The sequence below is a fragment of the Cnephaeus nilssonii genome, assembly GCF_951640355.1.
Source record: "Cnephaeus nilssonii genome assembly, chromosome: X".
Classification (NCBI taxonomy): Eukaryota; Metazoa; Chordata; class Mammalia; order Chiroptera; family Vespertilionidae; genus Cnephaeus; species Cnephaeus nilssonii.
In genome coordinates this window covers 123611258-123635483 of record NC_137071.1, presented here as the reverse complement: position 1 = coordinate 123635483, position 24226 = coordinate 123611258, and the positions used below count along the sequence as shown (strand labels likewise).

The 24226-nt window shown below is 44.0% G+C and overlaps 1 protein-coding gene across 4 annotated transcripts in view; it reads right to left on the bottom strand.

Moving 5' to 3' along the window:
* PFKFB1 (6-phosphofructo-2-kinase/fructose-2,6-biphosphatase 1) overlaps positions 1-24226 on the bottom strand; it is a 46195-nt gene that overhangs the window by 7195 nt on the left and 14774 nt on the right. For 2 of the 4 annotated variants that reach the window (XM_079764888.1, XM_079764887.1), the window contains exons 2-10: positions 22388-22513; positions 19673-19766; positions 18544-18610; positions 17376-17450; positions 14605-14661; positions 12029-12150; positions 8057-8264; positions 5292-5438; positions 1192-1296 (exon numbers count right to left, since the gene is read on the bottom strand). In XM_079764888.1, the coding sequence (XP_079621014.1) occupies positions 1192-1296; positions 5292-5438; positions 8057-8264; positions 12029-12150; positions 14605-14661; positions 17376-17450; positions 18544-18610; positions 19673-19766; positions 22388-22513 (1001 nt within the window). Of the gene's footprint in view, positions 1-1191; positions 1297-5291; positions 5439-7945; positions 8265-12028; positions 12151-14604; positions 14662-17375; positions 17451-18543; positions 18611-19672; positions 19783-22387; positions 22514-24226 lie in introns of those variants that run through there. The other 2 variants (XM_079764889.1, XM_079764890.1) reach the window with 2 other exon arrangements.

The following is a 24226-nucleotide window of genomic DNA, read 5'->3' as shown; positions in this document are numbered from 1 at the left end:
AACAAAAAGACAAAAAGAAGCTCAAAATAATAAGCAGATAAAGATGAACTAGGCAAATACTAACTATAAGAAATCTTATCTAGCTATAATAATATTAAATAAAATACACTTTTAGGCAAAACCATTTTTAGGAGAAAAGAGGTTGGCTCACCATATAATAATTAAATATATAATTTGCTAAGAAGATATAATTGCTTTAAATTTATATGCCTCTAATGACAGAGCCTCAAATATACAAAGGAAAATGAGGGCAAACTCAGACCAACTTTATAATGTCATTTCTGAGGATGAAGTTGAAAAAGTGAAAATGCTTTGTAACACAGGATATCAGTTGTTTTGTATTCCCTGATGTTAGCTTTTCTGATAACTATTCCCAGGAATTTGTATCAGAAATGGGGTATGACTAATAAATACTCTAAACTGTTGAACTGGCTAAATGGAGGCTGTGTAGAAAGCAATGAGGATTCACCTCATATGGGGATAGAGAACTGATGGTCTGGTTCATGTGGTGGCAAAGAAGTAGGTTAAAATATTAGCCATTGTCCATTTGGACTCCAACCCACTGCTCAGAGAGGCTGGAGCTTTAGACAACTTGACAATAAAATGTCAGGAAATTAGAGTATGTTGAAGTAGTTCAAGTGCCTTTAGTGAAAGTATACCAGAGACAACGTCTAGGTCAGGTGAGTCCTCCTGAAAGGCAGAAAGGAAATAGCAGGCAAATATGTAGCTTTTATTTCATTTATTTAATCCTCACCGAAGGATATTTTCCCCATTGATTTTTAGAGAGGGTGGAAGTGAGGGGAGAGAGAAATATTGATGTGAGAGAGACACGTCGATTGGTTGCCTCCCACACAAACCCGACAAAGGCCGGAGATTGAACCTGCAACCCAGGTACATGACCTAGACAGGAAATCAAACCCAAGACCCTTTGGTGCATGGGCTGATGCTCTAACCACTGAGAAACACTGGCCAGGGCAAACACATAGCTTTTAAAACAGAGGAATTTGTTGCCCAGAGCCAAGAATCTGAGTCAGCCAAGGGCCAGATAATCACGTGCCTGTGGGGTGGCAGTTGCTGCAATATATGCTTTATTCTGTTTCGAAAGCAATCTAGGAAACTAAGAAACCTCGAGGGTTGGAATGAGGATACTGAGGAGGAGTTCTAGGAATCAGTCCACCCTTCAAAGCTTACCTCTCCCTTGGGATAGCGGTAGCGATATTTATCTTGGTCCCGTAGTGCAAATTCCTCAGGGTAATGTTCCTGGATTTCTTCATAGGTCATCTCCTCACAGACACCCTGAGAAAAATTATTTGGGGACAAAAGTATTCACATGGTGAAATCCACACAGCCTGGCTGCCTCCTGCACACCCCACACTGGGGATTAAGCCCGAAACCCGGGAAAGTGCCCTGACTGGGAATTGAACTGTGACCTCCTGGTTCATAGGTCGATGTTCAACCACTGAGCCATGTCAGCCTGGCCAGCCTTTACCATAGTTTCAAGGCCAAATGATTGTAGAACAGTAGCACCTAGGTTTCTGTGAACACAGCTTTAGGTTTGTGCCTGTTGTCTGAGTGTGTGTGTGTGTGTGTGTGTGTGTGCACGAGGTATGTGGCTGTGCAGATATGAGAGTACATGTGTAAAGATGTGTTCCTATATGATTATCCCAACAGGTTTGTAGGTGTATATTGTACATATGTGTATGTATTTTTATAAATATGTGGGTTTGCCCTGGTCAGTTGCTCAGTGGTTAGAGCATTGGCCCATGGACCAAATGGTCACGGATTTGATTCCCGGTTAAGGGCACTTATCTCAGGTGCAGATGCTCCAGCCCCTGTAGGGGTGCGTGTGGGAGGCAACCAATCAATATGTCTCTCTCACATCGATGTTTCTCTCTCTCTCCTTCTCCTTCCTCCTCCTACACTCCCTAGAAATCAATGAAAAAATATCCTTGGGTGAGGATTTAAAAAATAAATAAATATGTGGGCTTAAGGATTTGTGACTTTGCATGTGTGTGTGCAGCGTGCTTATGGTGTGTACCTGTGGTATGTTTAGGGATCTATGCTTTGTGTTTGTATATTTGTCTCATCATATGTAGTGTGCTCATGGGATTGTATGTGTACAGGGTGTCTGAGCATCTGAGAAAGTGCCTCCATGAATGCTTCTGTGGTCTGTCTTTCCATGTGTACCTCAGTGTGTCTGTGGCATGTGTATCTGGGAGTGTGTATGCCCCTGATTATGTTTCTGGTGGATATGTGTGAGCATCTATGTGCCTATGTCTGAAGCCTGTGTGAATTTGTGATAATATGCTCGAGGCTGTGTGATATACTGTGTGTGTGCCCATGGTATGCCTCTGTGCTCATGTGATATAGAAATGTGCAAAGACTGCATGTGTGTCTATGGTGATTGTGATTGTGTCTGCATGTATCTCTAGGTGTGTCTTAAGTGTGTATGCGTCTGTGCGTATGGTGTGGCTGTTATTGGTAGATGTGTCTGAGAGAGAGCCTGTGTCTGACTAGTGTCCATGAAGTGCATATCTGTGACTGTAAGCATACTGAGGTGAGTATCTGTAACTGTGTGTGCAAGTTTATGCATCCACAGCAGGGTTCTCCCATTTTAGAGCATCTCTCATCCCTCTTGCCCCTACCTCTGCCCGAGGATCTCTGGCAGATAAACAGCTATCCACAGACATCTCAGAAGGCAAGAATTAGTAAATCCCTAACAGTTTCAGAGTGGGCCTATGGGAGATACACTCTCTTCACTCAAAGGTGGGATTGAGAGCTCAAAGACTGTCCCTCAGGAGCATATGAGAGTTCCTAATCCACTTAGAAATCCCCAGAAGTGAGGTGGCTGCTGGTGGGGTAGGGAAGCCATGTTGAGTTTATAAGTTTTCCATCTGGTTGTGTGGATTCTAAGGATTAGACTGTCCTGTAGGGGAAGCAGCTGGCTCTGGTGTGAGATTCACCTCTTCCCCAGCCCACAAACAGCTATGCATTGTCAAACTTCTTCAACTGGCCCTGCCCATGGGAGAAAGTGCACCCTACAGGACACACAACATCCTTCCAGATTGGCTTTGACTTTCTATTCAGAGGCATTCTGTGAACCTGTTGCCAGTGGAAATGGTCACTGGTTCCCTACTGACTTAAGGAAAACTGCCCAACCTCTCTGAATTTTATTTTCCTCATCTGCAAAATGATCAGAATTACAATTACCCCACAAGAGTGTTTTGAATATGAGAGGTAATATGTGCAAAAGAGACTAGTACAGGCTATATAAGGCACATTTTAAAGACTCAATAAATGGAACTAATTATCCATATATTATTGATCATGGAAAACAAACCAGAAACTTAGGCATCATTCTAAATTCTTGCTTCTTCCTCATCCACACCCTCATAACCCATTGCTGGGATTCTACCTCCTAAATTTCTCTCAAATCTATTCCTTTTTCCTCCCTCTTAGCCCCCACTGCTACAACCTTAGCAGCTGTACACACACAATACCCTCTTTGTTTAAGCTGTTCTCTCTGCCTGGCATACCACTCCTGATATTCTCTATCTGGCTCACTATTAACCTGCCAAGTTAACATTGGCATCACTTCCTCCAGGCAGATCCTGGCTGGGCCACATGTCCTGCCCCGACATCTATGCACCCACAGTCTAGCCTACCAGAGCCTGTATTACACACACTGCTTTGTATTCCTCTGTTTATTCCTCTGTCTAACCTGTTTAGCCTGAAAATTCAGTGAAGACAGGAACCAAAATATGTGAAACAGATTTTGTGAAACAAAGTAGGTATCAAATAAATGTTTATATCACATGTGTGCAAGAAACAAACCATAAGTGAACTCTTAGGATGAAGCGTTGACATATTTTCTTGCATGTATCTTATAGCAAATATATATGATATGCAGAACAATGCTACATATCCCTTTTTGTAAGTATGGGTATTGCTGTACATCTATCATTAAGGACATATGTATGTATATATACACACATATACTTGTCAGTATTTATAGAGGCATATTTAGTAGGCAAGCAGGTTAACCTACCTACATTCAAGTTATTTGTATCTGTGGTGAAGCTTTTACTTTGGGGTCTAACAATCATAACCTATGTGCCACTATCTGATATCAGTGTATCTATCGTGCAGGTGAAACAATGGAAAGGAAACAATGCCTTTTCAAAGAACTCATGGGCCCAGCTGGTGTTGCTCAGTGGTTGAGCATGGACCTATGAACCGGGAGGTCATGGTTCAGTTCCTAGTCAGGGCACATGCCCAGGTTGTGGCCTCCTTCTGCAGTGTGGGGTGTGCAGGAGACAGCCAATCAATGACTTTCTCTCATCATTGATGTTTCTATCTCTCTCTCCCTCTCCCTCTCTCTCTCTCTAAAACAAATAAAAACATTTTAAAAAAGAGCTCATGGGAAAACCTGACCCAAAGAGAGATTGCCATGTGATAAGGGTCTGATAAAATATTCCTCAAGTTCTTCTTTGTTCCATCTCCAGTGCCACTACTCTGGTCCATCACACCCTCACCTCTTCCTGGACTAATGCAGCCATCTCCATACCAGTTTACATGCTCTTTCTGGCCTTCTTCCTACCTAGTCTCCACACGTGGCCAGAATGGTCTTCTTATTTTTTAAAAAAAGTGAATCACATTCATGCCATTCCTCCTTGACTTAGACTACATCAATGGCTTCCCATTTATAAGTCAGCATCCAAATTCCTCAACACGATATAAAGCCCTATGAGCTACCTTCCTTTCCAATCTTATCTCCAGACCTCACAATCATTATCCCAGCCTTTCTGCTGTTCTAGCCTCCGTTCTCTGAACACGCCATGCTCTCTTCTCACCCCTGGGCCTTCACATGAGCTGTTCCTTGCCACTGAAATTAAATTTATTCTCTCATTCCCAGACCATTTTGCCTGTTTCTTTTCTCATCTCCATCTTCATATAGGAAGCTTTCCTTGTAAATCTCACACCACCAAATCTTGTCAGGAGCACCTTCAGCCTCCCATAGTCCCTGTACTTCCCTTCTCACAACCCTTTGTCACATGAGATGCAGTGTCTTATTTACTGTCTGCATATGGGCTCCATGAGTTCAGAGAACTTGTCTGTTCTGGCCTTCATGGATCCTCAACACACAGAATAGTGTCTGGCACATGACTGGTTGTCAAGAAATGTTTGTCGAATTAATTAGGTTACCATAGGAGCCAGCAGAGGCAACCCAGGGTATAAGCCGAGAGTGAAGCCCCACCATCCACCAGGAAATCCATTCCCCTGCATCTCACCGCATCAATCTCATTCAGGGCCTTCCACTGCTCATAGGGAACGCCCAGGGCCTCAGCTGTCTGGATCGTTCTCTTCATGTGGCTGGTCCACACTTTCAGGGAGCTGATGCCCTGGGACTGAATGAAGTTGGCCAGGGCATAAGCATACTGGAAAATAGAGGGTACAGATGAGGAGAGGAGGGGAGAAAGAGAGAGATGAAAGAAGACAGGGTAGCCATGAGAACAAGCTCGGATCTATCACACATGGTAGAATGATGATGAACAAGCAAGAATACAGTTTAAATGTTTGCAATTTATAAAAAGCCATATTCTTTCCCATGTGACTACGGACCAAGGGAATAGAATAGAATATGTGTGTTTATGTGTGTGTGTGTGTGTTTGTTGATGCTTGTTCACTGAGCCCCCTACTCGGTTATTCATTCCTCCAAACAGTCCACCGCTAACATTTGTGGAGACTGGGACAAGAGTGCATAGGGAGGCTCTCCATCCACAGTCCATCTCCCTTCTCTTCCTGCCTCCATCCTGCACTCATAGATGCCTTGAGTACAGGTTTGTGGATAATCCATCACATGACCAAGTTCTGCCCATACCATATCCTCACAGATCCCCCTGATCCCTTTGGCCACGCCTTCACCTAGGGGTGAAAACTCCTGTGATATGGCCCGTGTTTAGGAGGACAGACTCTGTGATAGGGCCACACAGGCACTGGAAACAGACACCAGACCACAGGGCAGAGATTTCTTGGGTTCTGGGTACTCAGAGTGCGGTCTAGATGTGGTGGAGTGGGATTTTGGGAATATTTCTCTTTGACTCTGAATTCTTACTGCTTTAGTAGGGGTGCTGGTACCCAGGTTCTAACCACATTCAAACTTGTGCTGAGTATGTGTGGACCTGCACTGAGTATCAGGGTGTCCTGTTCTCAAGACACGGCCAGTCCAGGGAGGGAAACGGTGACGGCACCGAGAGAAACCACCAAGGGCGGTGGGAGCCCAGAGGAGCCAGTGATTCCCTCTCCTCTGCGTACAGGCATGTTATTATGGGTGCAGGTGTGTGTGAGGAGCATGGGCACAGACGCACAGACACGGCACACGTTTACACGTCCGAATATGGGCACTGTGTGCACACACTCTAAGGGTGGGTTCTGAGTCAGCAGCAGTCAGTGTGCTCTGGTGGAAGGAGCCCTCGACTGGGGGGGAGGTGATGGGGTTGAACTGCTGCAGCTCCCTTACATGGGCTCCCTGTGCCTGGGGCGTCCCTGCCCGCTCTGGCCTGGGACCTCCTGCCTGGAAGATGTGAACAGCATTCGCTCACCCAGCCTGGTCTCTGCGGGTGGAGATTAGTTCGTGGATGGGGAGTGCCCAGAGCACCCCCTGGCACACGGTAGGTGAGAGCTACTGTAATGGATGTGGGTGCCAGTCCCTGGGAAAGGGCGTGGTGCCCTGTGCCCACCCGTGAAGGTGGGGGCCAGGCGGGTGTGTGTCCATGCTCACATTCGTGTGGAGATGGCCATGTGTCCAAGCTGGGTGCTGAGCTAGGTGGGCAAGGCCGTGGCCAGCCCCACCCAAGAGACTCCTGGCTGCAGGTGGTGCCACGAGGTGGGGGTGATGCCTCTGGTGGCCTCTGAGTCTGCTCTTGAGGGGAGGCTGCCAGTGTGAAGGCCACAGAAAGGGAGCCACGAGGATGGGTACAGTCCCTTGCTTGTGACAACGCCACCTCTGCAGTGGGGCTGCTGAGGGCAGGCAGGAAGGCCTGGTTTTCAGTCCTCACTCCTGCTGTGTCTGACTTGGGGCTGCTCTCTGCTCCTGTCTGGGACTCAGCTTCCTTATCCGTAAACTGGTGATGGTAATGCCCACCCCACAGAGCTGCTGTGAAGATTAAATGAGGCCACAAGTGTCCAATGAAAGAGGGCGTTTCCTCCCTGTGCACCCACATCCCATTTATCCCATCCCCAAGCGATTTCCCCAGCAAGGACCTGTGCTAATAAGCCTAGGCACAGGGCTGAACACAGGAAAATGTGTCCCTTTATTGAGCCAGCACCCATAATGCGCAGGTCACCATGCTTAGATGGATAGAAAGGACTCATGCCATAAAGTCAGAGATGGGCCAGGACTGGGAGATATGGAGCCCAGGGCATGGTAAGCTGTCTGGGGACTGGAGAGGACAGTGAAGGGCTTCCTAGACCAGACCATGGAGCAGCAACTGGACCCTGGAAGGGTGTGGGAGGTGGGGCAGGAAGGAAGCAGTAACAGGTGGGGGATACGTGCTGACAGTGCGATGATCTGCAGTGGGTTGGAGTGGGTGTAGCATCAGCCCTGAGTAAGGGAGGAGAAGATGGATTCAAGGATGGGACACTTCAGGGTAGCTGTCTGTGCAAGTGATGGTCATCAGCTGACAGAATAAGGCAGCCTAGGTGGGGAAACTGCACAAGTAAAGGCACAGAGTTGTGAGGAAGATGAGGGGACCAGTCAGGCGGGGCCAAGGTGCTTATCATGCTGGAGTTGGAGAAGCAGCCAGATATGAGCAGGACTGGAGTGCCAGGACCTAGCTTCTCAGCCTTGCAGCTCCTGTGGGCATATGGTAGCATTCAAGGATGGTTCAAGACTGAGTGGCTATCAGGGCAGAAGAGTGGGAATAACCAGAGCCTGCTTCTACCCTGTCACTGAGACTCCCAATCTTCAGGACCCAGGTAGTGGCTACTCCACCCACCTGTGGCACCCCCTGGTCCAGATCAGCCAATGCCTCTGGGTACATGGGGCCTTCCCTACCTGCTTGCCCCGAGCTGAGAGGCCAGAGTCACCTCCAATGCGGCCTCTGAGGTTGAGTTCACTCTCACCATGCCGGCATAAGTAGATGGAGCGGGGTGTGACGTGGATGTTCATAAGATAGTATACTGTGCGGCTCTGGATGTGGTCCTGCACTCGGTTCACCATGTAGCGTGTGCCCACGTCGAAGATCTTGATGTAGGACAGGTGGCTGGGCCAGTCCAAGTAAGAGCAAGGGCAGTTCAGGGGCTGATGGTGGAAAGGCTAATCCCAAGAGAAACCCCAACTACACACCCTGCCTACAAGCTTCCTCCACAACCCAGCTTTCACCTACCTTTCCTCTAACAAGATGCCATGCCTTTTCTTATTCTAGGTACCTGTTTCAGAAACTTGGTTCCTGGCCACCTTCAGAAGCTCACTGCCTGCTACCATCTCCCTCTGTATCCTTTTCTCAGTCTCAACTTGAGCCAGGTTGTCTTTTCACCTTCACTTATCACATTCTAGGCATCTGGGGTTCTGTCTTCTGTGGTTCACACTCCTGACATACTTGGAGAGAAGCAGTAATCCTCTGTGTCTCTGGATACCTCCAACATCTCCCCAGTAGCTCCAAATCTGCCCACTCCCTCACTCTTTCAAATCATGACCTGAGCTCTGCCTCTCTGTTCTTTGAATCTCTGCTGTGATATATTGTATTTGATACTCTATAGGCAGTTACAAGATTGTGTCTGTGTGTGCTGTGTCTCTGTGCGTATGTATCTTCCTTACTCAGAAAGGGGAGTGAGTTGGGTTCTTTCTCTATCGGCCAAGCAGTCAACAAATATACCCTTGTCTGTTCTAAGTGTTGTGCTTGGAAGTTCTTAGGCCAGTTAAGAATATATACTTAGAAATGCATGACCAATGCTGAACACCCATTCCACAAACATACTCTAAGGTGTGTCATGTGCTGGGGCATGGGAATACAGATGTGGTTCACAACATCAGTGGGGAACTTGTGGTCCTTGCTTAGAGCCACTTTTCAGTCTCCTCTTTGTCATGAACTAATAACTATACACAGAATGATCATCAAATTATTCAACAACCTGTTTGCAGAGAAGCTCGAAATGGGGGACTTTGACTAATCAAGAATAGAACCATGGAGCAAGACTTTGAGGCATCTGTTGTGCCAGGCACTAATTCCTAAGTTGTTTTATTGTGAGGAGTTCAGGGTGATCCCTGGAAAGAGGTGAGGGAGGCTAGGGCAATGGGGTGACACACTAGCAACCTTGTGTGCACAGTAACAAAAACAAGTGAATGGAAATAGCTGCACTACCCCAAAGCAGGTAAGGCGGTGAGCAATGGGTTTGGTTTCAGAAAGCCTCTCTGTTATTCCTAAAGAAGGCCTTTCTATCTGCACCATACTCAGCATGCCCTTTCCTGTCATTCATGTCCAATGGTCCCATAGGGCATTCATATTTGCTGAACATTTTGGGAGCTTCTGGCAGGGAATGCAGACTTCAAAGTGCATGAATCCTCATAACAATCATAGGAAGCAGAGATTATTATCTCTGTTTTATGGGTAAGGAAACTGAAACAGAGAGAAGGAAGTGATTTGCCTAAGGTCAACCTCTCCAAGGACCCTCAGAGCTTAAGGGTAGCAAATATATGATGTAGCATTGTTGTCTGGTTACTGTCTGTTCCTGACACTAGATTCTTGGTGGCTCTAGGAGAATTTCCAAATTCCTCAGCTTAGTCTGACATTCTCGGTGCCTTCACACACTGGTCCCATTTGGCCTCGCCTCACTGTTCCAGGCCCATGCTCATAACTTCTGTTTCACTCTAGCCTTTATGCTTTTTCTGGGTGTTTCTCTGTATTCCTCTACTCTTATTCAGATTTAACTAGGCCATTATGAAGTGCTATTCTCTTTGCTTGAAATGTGTTCCTTGACTGGTCTCCAAAGTTGAGCCCCTACGTATCCATCCTTCTACAGCCAGTACATTCACTCTCTCTAGGAAGACTTCTTTGAGCCCAGACATGTGAAGTCACTTAGAAGTGCTTCACAAAAAAAGTATTACAGTAGTTAATACTCCACCCTACCATATATAATTTAAAATAAAAATCATAGTCTATATTATAAGGAGGTTCTACCAAGTTCTGATTTTATTTTTACTATTTTGACTACCTTAATGCTGGAAATATAAAATATTAAAATATTTCAAGATTATTTTCTTCTTATTTTTGGTAGCCTCTTCCTTGTTGGTGCCCTAAACACATGTCTAGTCCACCTACTGGGTAAACCTGCTCTTCTAGACCTCTTCCTCCAAGATGAGCTGGGTCTTCTCCTCTGTGTTCCTCCAGCCCACCTGTTTGACCATCCCTGCTATTCTGATCAACTGCATTCTCACTGTCTTCCCCAACAAAATGGTCATTCTATCAGAGCAGGGACAGACTTTCCCTCTTTGGGTTCCTAGGGCAGAGCTTAGGGCTGAGCCCTGAGGCATGGACTATAAATGTCTGTTCATGGAAAAATGATTAAAGTCAACCGTGATGCTCAAACTGATTCATCAAACACTAACTGAGCACCTGCAGGAATACAGGTTGAAGGCTAGAAGGCTAGGGGCTTTCTCCATGCCATTCATTCACCTCAGCTCCTCTCCTTCAAATTTCTTTCACCATAGGCTGCTAGCCCCTATGCTGCCTGTGGAAACTGGAAAAAGTTACACTTTCCTCAAGGCAGAAACAGCCCCACTCCAGCACACATGCCTTGGTGAGAAAAGTAAGTATACCCTTGACCTAAATATCCTTGCACAGTGAACAATCTTCACAATTGTACCTAAGGTCCTTCCCCTTGCACTGTGTGTCTAAGCCTCATGTGACACTTTTTATGACCTAGGGATGTGAGAAGGGAAGAACCAGGCTGGAAGTTTGGAGATAAGTGTTTGAGTATATATTCTGCTACTGATTCATTATGTGGCCTCAGATAAGCCCTTGCCCTGCTCTGGGTCTTTGTTTCCCTGTCTGAGGAGTGAGGCAGTAACATTGCTCACCTCTTAGGACTTCAGTTAGACAGAGCTAGAAGGATGTTCTTTAAACTTCTTAGGGTAGTATTCAGCTTGAAACCTCCTTAACCTTCTCACTTGGATTACAGAGTCTGAGTGACTCTGAAAGTCTCTTCTCATCACAACCCATTTTGAAAAAGAGTAGGGCTCTGGGAACAACCTATGTCTAAAACTTTACATCTTCCCTGTACTGACAGCTAACACCTCTCCTATCTTTATCTGGTATTAGGAATAAAAGCTTCAAATTTTTCATGTGTCTTCCCATATTTCAAGGCACTATAGGAAGCTACCTGAGAATAGAACCCAACTCTCTTGCTCTTATTTAACTCCCTATGTACACCACAACCCGGAGGGACCTACTACTTATTGATTGAAGAGGTATACGTGGGCATTGTAAGAAGAGACATGGCTAGGAGACAGAATATGTGGTTAGAATCCTAGCTCTAATGGTGGGAGCTTGGGCAAGTAGTTTCAGCTCTCTAAGACTCAATTTCTTCTTCTTGAAAATTTCTGATCATAAGACCTATTTTAGTCTCCTTTACAGGGAATTCAATGAAACAAAGAATGTGAACATGTTTGGAAACTGAAATGCCATCCACAAGTAAAGAATACTTTTCAAAAAATAATAGCAACAAAGACAGGAGGAACTATAAATGTCTGTCCACACCCCCACCAAAGATCAGGCCCCTGATATGTCCATGTTGCTCAGGAAAACACTACTTCAATCCTCTTGTGAACACCTTGCACGTCAATGAATCACCACCTCATTGATAATTAGAACTAGGAGGGCCCTTGAATACAAATCAAGTCCAGCTCCCTGATGTTACAGATACAGGAGCTGATTGAGGTCCACAGAGGGAAGAAATTTCCCTAGGTCCTATAGCATATTGAAACAGGGCTAAGCATCCAGACCTGGACTGTGGAGTTCTGGGCTCTTACCTGTCCAGTTCATCATCCAGGGGTTGGTAATTGAGCTCATAGCATTCGATTCTTTTTAGAAAGTCTTCCAGAACCTTTTCTCGGTCACAGTCTATGTAATCAGGGCTGCCGAGTTTCACTTGCTGGGAGAAGAGAGAAGGACAGAGGGACCGTGGAGGACAGAGACTCTGACAGTGCCCTTGGGAAGGGCCGTTAGAGATCATTGAGTAAAACATCCCTCATAATAAAGATGGTAAAACTGAGAGTTGGAGAAAGGGTTTTGCCCAAGTTTATAAAATGAGTCAGTGGAAGAAAATCTGGACTGTGTGACTCTTCATTACTTATATCTCTGTGTGGCCAAACAACGTATGTTGCATTATATTCAGTTCTAGAACGCACTGTTTAAAAAGAACATTTATAAGAGGCCTGGAGATTGTGCCATGAGAAATGGTTGAAGAACAGGAGATCTTGGCCAGGGGTCACAATAGCTTACATGTATCGAGTGTTTCCTGGGAGAATATGGCATGTTTGCTTTAGGGCTGGCATCTCCAATTCTCTCAGTACCTACCTTCTCCACCCATCCCAGTGAAGGACACTATCATCCACTCAGTCAACAGAGCCTAAAAGGTAACTGGGAGACATCCTAGATAAGTCCCTTTCTAACATTCCCCTCCCCTCAGCAGGCACCAAAATCCTCTCCACTATATCTTATAAATATCTCTTCAATTGGCCTGTATTTTCTTTTGCCTGAATGTTCATGATAGCTTTGTGACTGATCACTCTGTCTAAAATCTTGTTACTTCTGCCCAGCCAGTGTGACTCAGTGATTGAGCGTCGACCTATGAACCAGGAGGTTATGGTTCTATTCCCCGTCAGGGCACATGCGCGGGTTGTGGGTTCGATCCCCAGTAGGGGACATGCAAGAGGCAGCTGATCAATGATTCTCTCTCATCATTGATGTTTCTATCTCTCTCTCCCTCTCTGAAATCAATAAAAATACATAAAATAAAATAAAATCTTGTTATTTCTGATGTATTTCCCATACTAATAGCCAGAAGGATATTTCTAACATGCTCATCTGACCATAGAATTCCCTTGCTTCAGACCTTTCACCAGTTCTCATATATTTTAGCACAAAGTATGAAATATTTTTGCGGGTGACTCATGGTTTATCATGATTGGGCAGGAAAGGATTTTTTCATCTTCATCTCCTATTACTCCCCTATTCCTCTGCACACTTTGCTTTTGCCAACCTAAGCAACTTACAGTTCCATGGAGATGCCATACTTCATACATGCTATTCCCTTATTTCCCATTTTTTGCCTGCCAAATTCCTATGCATTCTTCAAATGCAGGTCAGCTATTACCTTCATTGAGAAGCCTTCCTGATGCACCCTAACCCTCTCATGCAAGTTTAGGTTCTCAACACTCTGTTCCCACAGCCTCCCTTATCCCCTCATCTTAGCATTGATAGCACAGAATTATGCCTATAAACTTGTCAGTCTTTCTCACTAGACTGTGAGCACAAGAGCAAGATTCTTCTCTATCCATTTCTATGTCTCTAATACCCAGAATGGCCCAGCACAGGTGTATGGATTAATTTTCTGTTGAATAAATAAATGGATGAATAGATGGATAGATAAAGAGGAAAGAGAAGGATTGGGCATGTTCTGTGCCTATAGAGGCAAAAATAGGACCAGTTGAATGGAAATTACAAGGAGGCAGATTTCACTTGATTGGACTGAACTTGATGAAGGCAATGACCCTCTTGTCACTGGAGGTATGAGGAAAGAGTCTAGAAACCATGGTCAGCAAACTGCGGCTCGTGAGCCACATGCGGCTCTTTGGCCCCTTGAGTGTGGCTCTTCCACAAAATATCATGGCCTGGGCAAATCTATTTTGAAGAAGTGGCGTTAGAAGAAGTTTAAGTTTAAAAAATATGGCTCTCAAAATTTGGCTCTCAATTGTTGTACTGTTGATTATTTGGCTCTGTTGACTAATGAGTTTGCCAACCACTGGGCTAGACAAACATTCACCTGAGATTTCAAGTATCTGATGGAGGGTTGAAGATGACTTTTAAGGTCTCTTCTGTCACTGAGCTTCAGTAATTTGATGAAATAAGGAACAATAAAATACGGTAAGTGATCTAGTTCTAGACCACATGCCTAGAATCTATAAGCAGTGATAGCTCTGCTGTGAATCGTGGGGCAGAATAAAGAGCTTTTGAGGCAGATAGCCAAGTCTGAGGTCCAGTCCCAGTTCTACCTCTTTCTGACTGTACAAACCCTTGACAAGTCACTTCTCTTGGAACCTCAGTTTCTTGTTTCCAAGACTGAAATGATTCCTATCATGCAGGTTTGTTGTGAAAAATCAATGAGAGTAAAGCTTGGAGCCTGGTGCATATTAATAGCTCAATATATGTTGGCCTCATTTAATTTCATAGGAAAATTGTAGGCCACAGTTGTCGTGAATGCTTCCTGTAGGAAGTGGGAAGAGAATCTTGGGGAAGACTACCTTCTTTGATCCTATAGAGGTAATTTTAGGCATGATCCAAGCCTGAAGCAAAGTAAGGAGGAAAGGTAACTGGGGCTCCTTACCTTGATGTTTTCTGCAATGATACCAGGGTCATTACAGATGGACTCAATGAAAAACACCTATAAGAGAAACAGAAGAGAGATTTCCAGCAGGGAATTATGTTTGATAGGAGCTTGACCCCTTCTCAATGGCTCTGATTCATCACTGGGGGCATCTCTGAAACAGAATTTCATTCAGTGGTGCTTTTAAGGATTCAGATTTTTGGGGGGCAGATGGGCTCTAAATTGAATGGCTCCAGATTATTGCTTTGTATTTTGACTGCTTTTTAAAATGTGGGATCCTATAAGTAATGTCTACAGAATAAATCAGGCTCTTAGAAAGACAATGTTCCAAGAGGGATGGACAACCTTTTGTAAGTAGCATGCTACGGTGGTGATGGGGATTTAGCTCACCTGATACCATTTCACCTGAAATCAATTCTCCTGATGCCAATTCATCTAATTAATTAATGACCATTTTCTTTCTTTGTTTCTTTCTTTTTTGTCGCAAAGAAAACTTTAAAAAATTCCCCTTCACCTTTTATACCCATATCCCCTCTGGCAATCAAATTTATTCTCTGTATCTATGGGTCTGTTTCTGTTTTATTTATTCATTTGTGTGTGTGTTTTAGATTCTATAAATAAATGAAATCATATGGTATTCATCTTTTTTTTTTACTTATTTCACTTAGTATAATACCCTCTAGGTACATCCATGTTGTTGAAAATGGTAATTTTCATTCTTTTAATTGCTAAGTAATATTCCATTGTGTGTGTGTAAGTATATATACATCCTTCTTGGAGCACTACAACTTTCTAAGAACCTAATCGTTCTCCATATACCATATTTTCTTTATTCATCTATTGATGGACACCTAGGTTGCTTTCATATCTTGGCCACTGTAAATAATGCTGCAATAAACATAGGGGTGCATATATATTTAATTAGGGTTTTTATCTTCTTTGAATAAAAAACCAGAAGTAGTATTTCTGGGGCGTATGGCAATTCTGTTTTTAATTTTTTGAGGAATCTCCATACTGTTTTCCACAGTGGCTGCACTGATTTACATTCCCACCCACAATGCATGAGGATTCACTTTTCTCCATATTCTCGCCAACACTTGTTATTTGTTGGCTTTAAAATTCTTTAAATTGATTTTTCAGAGGGAGGAAGGAAGAGAGCGAGGAATATTAATATGAGAGAGAAACATTGATCAGTTATCTGCCCCAACTGGGAACCAAACCTTAACCTCAGTATGTGCCTTGACTGGGAATCAAATCTGCCACCTTTTGGTGTATGGGATGACGCTCCAACTAACTGAGCCACCCGGCCAGGGCTTGTTGACTTATTGATGATAGCCACTCTGACTGGTGTGAGGGGTATTCACTGTGGTTTTGATGTTTAGTGATGTTGGGCATCTTTTCTTATGTCTATCAGTCATCTGTATGTCTCCGATGGAGAAATATATATTCAGGTCTGCTACCCATTTTTCAATTGGATTTTTTTGTTTTCTTAATATTGAGTTGTATGAGTTTTTTATATTTTGGATATTAACCCCTTATCAAGTATATCACAAATATCTTCTCTCATTCAGTAGATTTTTTTTCCCCGTTTTGTTCATGGTTTTCTTTGCTGTGTTTACTGGCTTTTAGTTCTTATACACTGAGTGGCCAGATTATTATGATCTCTGAACACATAGTAATCTGGCCACTCAGTGTGTGTGTGTGTGTGTGTGTGTGTGTGTGTGTGTGTGTGTGTGTGTATATATCTCCTATCTAATAATAGAGTAACATGTAAATTACCATCACTCCGCTACGCCCATGATTGGGCGGCGGGAGGCTGGGGGGCGGGACTCGAGGTGGCCTATCCGGCCATTGAGAGGCACGGATCCGCTGCCACTGAGGGGGTCTACCCTGCTGTTGAGAGGCGCAGGGGGCGGGACTCCCGCCCCCTGTGCCTCTCAACGGCCAGATCCGTGGCCGCTGAGGGGGCCTGCCGCGGACACCCAGCTGCGCTTCTCAATGGCAGGGTAGCCAGGTGTCCACGGCAGCCCCACTCAGCGGTTGTTGAGAGGTGCAGGGGGCGGGACTCCCGCCCCCTGCACCTCTCAACAGCAGGGTAGCCCCCCTCAGTGGCCGCGGACCATCAAAAGTGGGGGAGCTGGGTGCCTGTCCGAGCCGGAGGCTTCTGAAAGGCCTGGTGCACCACTGGACAGGCACCCAGCTCCACTGCGAAAAGCAAAAGCGTGTAGGGGACCCTACACGTGCATGATTCAATCATGCACTGGGCCTCTAGTATATATATATTAGAGGCCTGGTGCATGAATTCGTGCATGGGTGGGGTCCGGCCAGCCTGGCCAGGGGGAAGGGACATGGGCGGTTGGCTGGCCTGCCTGCTGGTCGAACTCCTGGTCAAGGGGACAATTTGCATATTAGCCTTTTATTATATAGGATATACACTGAGTGGCCAGATTATTATGCGTTCAGAGATCATAATAATCTGGCCACTCAGTGTATATGTGTTTTGTAGTGGTTCTCTCTCCACTTTCCTCACCCCCAACCTCCCACAGTGTCAGCCTGTCAGCCATCACCTTCATTGCCTAACATGGCACCTCTCCTTTCCTGTTCTGTTCTGTTTTGCTGCTTCTAACCATGATCTGGAAAGCCATCTCAACCAAATTAAAATATTGAGCCTATGGTAGCTGATTTGGCACTGATGAGTCCTCTGGTTTGCCTTTCTTTGGAGTTTGTGCTGGATTAGTAGGCTCTAGATAAGAGTGGCAGAGTTACTGTACCTTGTAACCATGTTCCTTAGCAAACTGCAAAATCAGTGACCGTCGTTCTCTGGTAGTGTTGGTGGCATCAAAAACCTAGAGGCACATGATGAGATTGGTTTCCTGTGAGTCTGGTGCTGGTAGAAAGCCTACTCTTTGAGCATTCCTGTATTTAGCCAAGTGGAGTGCTACCAGGAGGAGAGAGAACTTGGACTTGGTGACGAATGATAGGAAAGATTTGGAATTGGCTTGTGTCAATTTCTCAAGTACTCATTGAGTCCTACTGTCTCTCACAAAATGTAGCAGGCTTTGTAAGTATAATAAGAAAAGAAAAAAAATTGTGAGGTTTTTAAAAATATATTTTTACCAATTTCAGAGAGGAAGTGAGAGGGAGAGAGAGACAGAAACATCAATGGTGAGAGAGAACCATTGATCGGCAGCCTCCTGCGACGTGGGCATGTGCCCTGACCAGGAATCGAACCATGACCTTCTGGCTCACAGGTCGATGCTCAACCACTGAGCCATGCTGGCCAAGCAAAAATTGTGGGTTTTTATATGGTGAAGTAGCTGAGCCTTTGAGGAAGGATTTGCCTTAACCAAGCTCACTGAGAGTTGCTGACAGAGCATAGTTAGAACTGATTTCTCATCTTCTAGGTGAGGCTTCTTCCTTCCTTATCACCCAGGAGCTCTTTAAGAACAGGAAACAGCTCCCTAGATCCAGCACCTTAGATGGGACAATTTGCATATTTGAGGATCTTTTTCCCCTTTTAGAATTTGCAAATCCTATCTCAAAAGCCTGAGATTAAATTGACTAAAATGTTTAGGTAAATCTCAGAACTCATAAATGTTTTACTGTAGTTTAAATTGTAGTGTAGTGCTGCTAAATTCTTGGGAGTGGGGTGGGAGGTATAGTAGTTAACTGTAGATTTAGGAGCAACACAACTTGGATTACAGTTCTGTCCTGCCACATACATACTGTGGCATTTTTGGAAACTATTTAATCTCTCTGTGTGTCATTCTTCTGGGATATAAACTAGGGTATAATACCTATCTCATGGGGTAAGGTGGAATTAAATTAATATGTACAAAGTACCTAGAATAACGTGTGGAACACAGTAAATGCTCAATACACATATTAACTGTTCTCCATCCCAGCAGAAACCCTAGGGAACAATACAAGTTTCTTTACCGCAACGTGGCCTTCCTCACGGCTGAGATAATCATGGACATCCTTCAGGGCTGCCAGAGCACACCTCCTGTAAAAGGAGAGAGAAACAAACAAGACCCATCCTCAAGATTGGTTCCTCTCCATTTTTCTGCAGTATCTTTTGCACCATCTCTCAGATGTCCTAGATTGAATTATTCACCTATTAAACATCTACACAAGGTGTCCTATCTTCTAGGCACCATGACAAGCACAGAGGTGTCACACAGGGGAAAGTGGCTCTGTGTGAACATCTTGGGGGCAGGTATAAAGTGGCAGAAGCCATACTATTAAAGGCTCCATCCTGCCCTGGCCGGTTTGGCTCAGTGGATAGAGCGTCGGCCTGCAGACTGAAGGGTCCCAGGTTCGATTCCAGTCAAGGGCACATGCCCGGGTTGCGGGCTCGATCCCCAGTGTGGGGCGTGCAGGAGGCAGCCGATCCATGATTCTCATCATTGCTGATTCTATCTCTCTCCCTCTCCCTTCCTCTCTGAAGCCAATAAAAATATATTTTTAAAAATAAAAAATATAAAAAGGCTCCATCCCTTGAGTTACTAGAGCTCAAGCTGAACTGCTTCTTGAACCCAGTTAGAGCCTGAGTATACGGTCTGTGAAGGAGAAGGCATTCCTGACATGGGTACCAGTGCAAGCACATGTATGGCATTGGCAATGTATTTATGGTTTTGGTAAAAATCTATTTAGTGATTACTCTTTTCAAGGTTCTATTATGAAGGCATGGATCAATAAGTGAGACAAGGGCTCTTTTCTGTAAGTGCTCAGTCTTTTAGAGGAGAGACACCTTGAGGTTGAATGGATGTGATTGGAGAGATTGGAATATGCCAAGCTACTGAGACTCTTGTCTCAAATATTAGCCTGAAAAGTTTCCATTCTTCCTGTCAGAAGTAAGAGACTGTTTAAAGTTTTTAAGCAGGGGATAGCTATGACCAGAAACAGGTTGTAGGTAATATGGTAGAAGGGCTGTCCAAACCACCCTTTGAGAGTCTAGAGGGTCTCCTTGATAACCCTCCTGGCTCTGCCCTAGTCCCCCATCACCTGAACAAAGCCCTCCCTCAGCCAGGGAGCAGCGCAGGTCCCTAAAATGTTAGATACTTACTTCCTGATAAGTAGGGCCTCCATGTTGTCTGGAAGAAAGAATTCGTAGTTCTTGTAGCTAACTGCCTCTCGTCGATACTGGCCTAAATTAAACACTGAAAGCAGGGAACACTGGTGAAGAGTTTGGGAAGATCTCAGTAGCAAAAACATGTCCTTGTTGGGAGGGAATTTAGAGGTAGAAGAAGGTATAATTTGTAGCTATATAATATGCTTATAAAGCTTTAAATTTTGTCTACCAGATTATTTATTGTTCACAACAATCCTGCAAAGTGGGAATCGCCATTTCCATTTTACAAATGAGGAAACTGAAGTTCAGAGATGGTAAGTAACACCACAGTTAATTAGTGGGGAACTGGAATTTAAACTCAGAGCTGTTTGGTTCCAAAGCTGGTGGTCTTCCCACTATTTTAGTTTATCATAAACTCCAACCCTTTTCATGCCCTACTCCATTGGAAAGATAAAGAAACTGAGGTCCAGTGAGTAAAATCAATCACCAAGAGTCAAACAGTGAGTCAGAACTAGTTTGGGCTTTCTGAATCATAGTCCAATGTTATTACATCTTTCTGTATCCTGACAGAGAAACTAAATTTAAGCCCTCTCTAGGCCATATTTCTCATTTGTAATGGTAAAAAAAAACAGAGAGGAGGGAAGGAAAGGGGATAATAGGCAATGAGGTAAAGTAATATTTCATGCATTCAACTAATACATTTATTCAGATGTCCACTCTGTGAAGAAGGACATGACTTCTGGGGTCTCAGAGATGAACCATATTTGTGTGATGAGGCTCTCAAAGTCCTCAGAATCCAACAGACAGGACAGAGAAGAAATCAGTAAACAGCTCTTATCCAGTTTGTTAAGTGCTCTGACAGAGCCATGTAGAAAAGTAAGGGGAAAGGAAAGACTAATTAACTTTGGGCGATCTGAGGCTTCTTGGAGAAAGCAGACTTGAATCAATCCTTTCGGGGGTGGGGGCAGGACTTTTACGGGCCAACATGGGAGATGGGGGGAACAAAGACAATTCCAGGTAGAGGAACAGCTTGAGCAAAAAAAGGTAGGGCATTGGCAGAAGGCAGAGCATGTTTGGGGATGGTGAGTCATCCCCTGTGACTGAGGCCTGAGAGACTTGCAGGGGATGATTGTAGAAGTCCTTGAACAACAGGCAAAGCAGCTTAGAGTTAAGACCCATCCACCACTGGGTTATGTGCCTCCTACACTCAGGAGAGGCTCCTGTGAGCCTGCAGGCCTCCAGGAGAACTGTTCCTTCTGCCCTCTGTTCTGTGAATGCCCTACGTCTCCCACAGGACTCAGCTCACATATAACCTATCTGGAAGCTTTCACTGCCTTCCTGTTGGTAATTTCCTCTGTGAGCCCCCTCAGTACCCTGATCTGGGATTCCTAGGTGACATGAAGTACTCTTATGCATCACAACCAGATGGAGAACTCTTCAAGAACAGGGTGCGAATAGCATCCATTTTTACACCTCCGATGCCTAGCATGGGTTTGGCACATGGAAAAGCATTGGGAAACTCTTCACTAGTGAATTAGAGAAAGTGCATTAAGAGAAAGAAGAAATGGGAGGAAGAGAGGAGGAGACTCAGTGGGGGGGGGCGGTTTGGGAATGGGGCAGATAAATAAAGGTGTTGGGATGGGCAAGAGAAAGGAGAGGAAAAGAGTGGAGGAAGGGAGGGTACAGGGCCAATGTGGGATTCTTTTCTCTTCCCATCAGTAGAGCCAAGTATGAGCCCTGGCACAGTGAGTGTCAGGCTTTGGAATCACGTAAATGTGGGCTCATATCCTGGTTCTGTCACTTATTGGCCATGTGCCCTTAGATAAGACACTTCACCTCCCAGGCATTAATTTTATCAACTGTGAAATGACGATAACAGTTCCTCCTTCCTGGGTGTTTTAAGAACTTAAGAATAGCTGTGAGTTCTGTGAGGACAGACATCCTGACTTACTTGTCTTTGTTTGCCCAACATCCCAACAAATAATTAATGTTTGAGTGGATAAATGAATGCCTAGGAGACCCGTTTTCTACACTGGAGAGTAGTGTGCTCCATTTCACTAGAGAAGTCTAACTACTTGCCTAGTGCACACGTAAAGGAGGAACATGGCCCAATAAAAATATTCAACTATGTTGATATTCTTTAAAAGCATCAGCATAGTCATTAGGGAATAAATAAAAACCTTTGGTAGACTATTTTACATTTACTGTTTGTATTCTGAATTGCGTATGATGTGGGAGCACCCTATCTTTTGGTATTTAGTTTTAATCTTGTCATACTTGAGAGACAGAGATAAATATGATCTAGTTCCTTTCCCCCCAGAGCAGGTCCGGGGGAGAGAGACCCAGACACACACTATAACAACACACTATGTAATTAGTGTTGGCATACAGGGGGCTGTGGTAGGGTTTGTGTGGGAGTTCAGAGGTGCATGGTCTTGCAAAAATGGAGCTCTCTTGAGGAAAGATATTTAATCTTACTAGTTTTCCTGCCTAGCACCTAGCCTGGGGTAGGGCACAGAGTATGTGCTCAAGAAATTTTAAATTTTATAAGAGTATAGTGGTAGTGGTAGTAGTAGTAATAGCAGTAGCAGTAATAGTCCACATTCTATTAATAATTGAGATTTTCCTGGTACTGAGGCATACTACCTTACTCTGTTTGCAGCCAGTAGCCTGTAGGGGGCTGTATAACAAAAGGTTTCAGAGACTTACCTTTAGTTGGTGTTCCTATCCAGTTCAGATATCGGGTGAGCTTCGTAGAGATGTAAGTCTTTCCTCGAGCTGGTAAACCCACCATAATCACCATTGTGGGGGAATTGGTAAACTGGGGTATAGTTGCTGGAAGACAAACAGAACCTCAAAAACTTGTCTCCAGGTTCATATGATCTTCTAGTATCAACTCAGGGATGCAGAATTTTATAACTATATAAAAATCCCTGGAAATTGCAAATTGACTTCTCTTGAATTAATCAGAAAACTGAGATTGCAGTGCAAACATCTAACCTAAAATCTGTAGAGACAAGCTTCTTCAGGAAAGACTGAGAAGAATCCTGAGAAAGATATTTTATTCTGGCTTGGGAAGGGAAAAAAAACAGCAACTATTGCTGAAATTTTCCCCAGACCATTCTCTCTACATACCCTATGGTAGAAAAAAGCCCTAATCATCACGGGGAAAAGACAATGAAACTATAGCTTGAGAGCACAAGAAAAGGAGGGAGCATTCCCAACTACTTTTATGAATCCAGAGTAACCCTGGCCTCTGGTAACCAGAGGTACCAGATATACCAAAACAAGACTAAGAGAATGCCAAAAAAAAAAAAAAAAGCCCTAGAGTCCAGTATCTCTCATAAACTTAAATGCAAAAATCCTCATGAAAATATTGTAAAATAGAAGCCAATATCACATAAAAAGAATCATAGTGGAATTCTGTCCAGGTATGCAAGATTAGATGAATGTTCAAAAAAGTCAATCAACATAATCCACGATATTAACAAACTAAAGAAGAAAAATATATCAATTCATGAGAAAAACACTTCATAAATTAAACACCCATTAATAATAAAATGTACGGCAAGTTAAGAATAGAGGTGAATTACTTAGACTTGATAAGGGACCTCTATAACAAAAACCTACCATCGTCATTACCCTTGAAAGTGCAAGCCTGAATGCTTTTCCCATAAGATTAGAAACAATGTAAGGATGTCCACTCTACACTCTTTTGACATAGTACTGAAAATTCTAACCAGTGCAATGAAGCAGTAAAAGGAAATAAAGGGCATATAATTTGAAAAAGAATCAATAAAATATTCCATATATGTAGATGTCATGATTCTATGCATAGAAATTCCTCCAAACTATAAAGTACCTTAGAACTAGGAAGTGAATTCAGCATGGTTGCAGGATACAAGGTCAATGCACAAAAATCAATTGTGAGACTTTCACTTCCATCATTAAGAGCTCCATGTACCTACTCTCCCAGTGAAACAAGCAAAGCTGGCAAATATGAAAACAAAAATAGAGCAATCAGTAAGTAGTAGAGCCTAGAGCAGGCATCCTCAAACTACGGCCCGCGGGCCACATGTGGGTGTTTTTGCCGTTTTGTTTTTTTTACTTCAAAATAAGATATGTGCAGTGTGCATAGGAATTTGTTCATAGTTTTTTTAAAAAACTATAGTCCGACCCTCCAACGGTCTGAGGGACAGTGAACTGGCCCCCTGTTTAAAAAGTTTGAGGACCCCTGGCCTAGAGCATAATAGCAGTTGAGACTGACAGTCTAATAGAAAGATCAGGGAAAGAGATAGTCAATGTGAGCCCAAAGGCTCCAGGAGCAACACCACAGGGAAACGGACTTAATTAAAATAGACTAACCAAGTGCCAGAGCAAAGAGTTATACAGATATGCATTGCTCAATAGTGGGGATATGTTCTGAGCAGTGTCATTAGCCAATTTTATCATTGTGTGAACATCACAGATTTCACTTACACAAACCCAGATGGTATAGCCTTCTACACACCCAGGCCATATGGTATAGTCTATTGCTCCTAGGCTGCA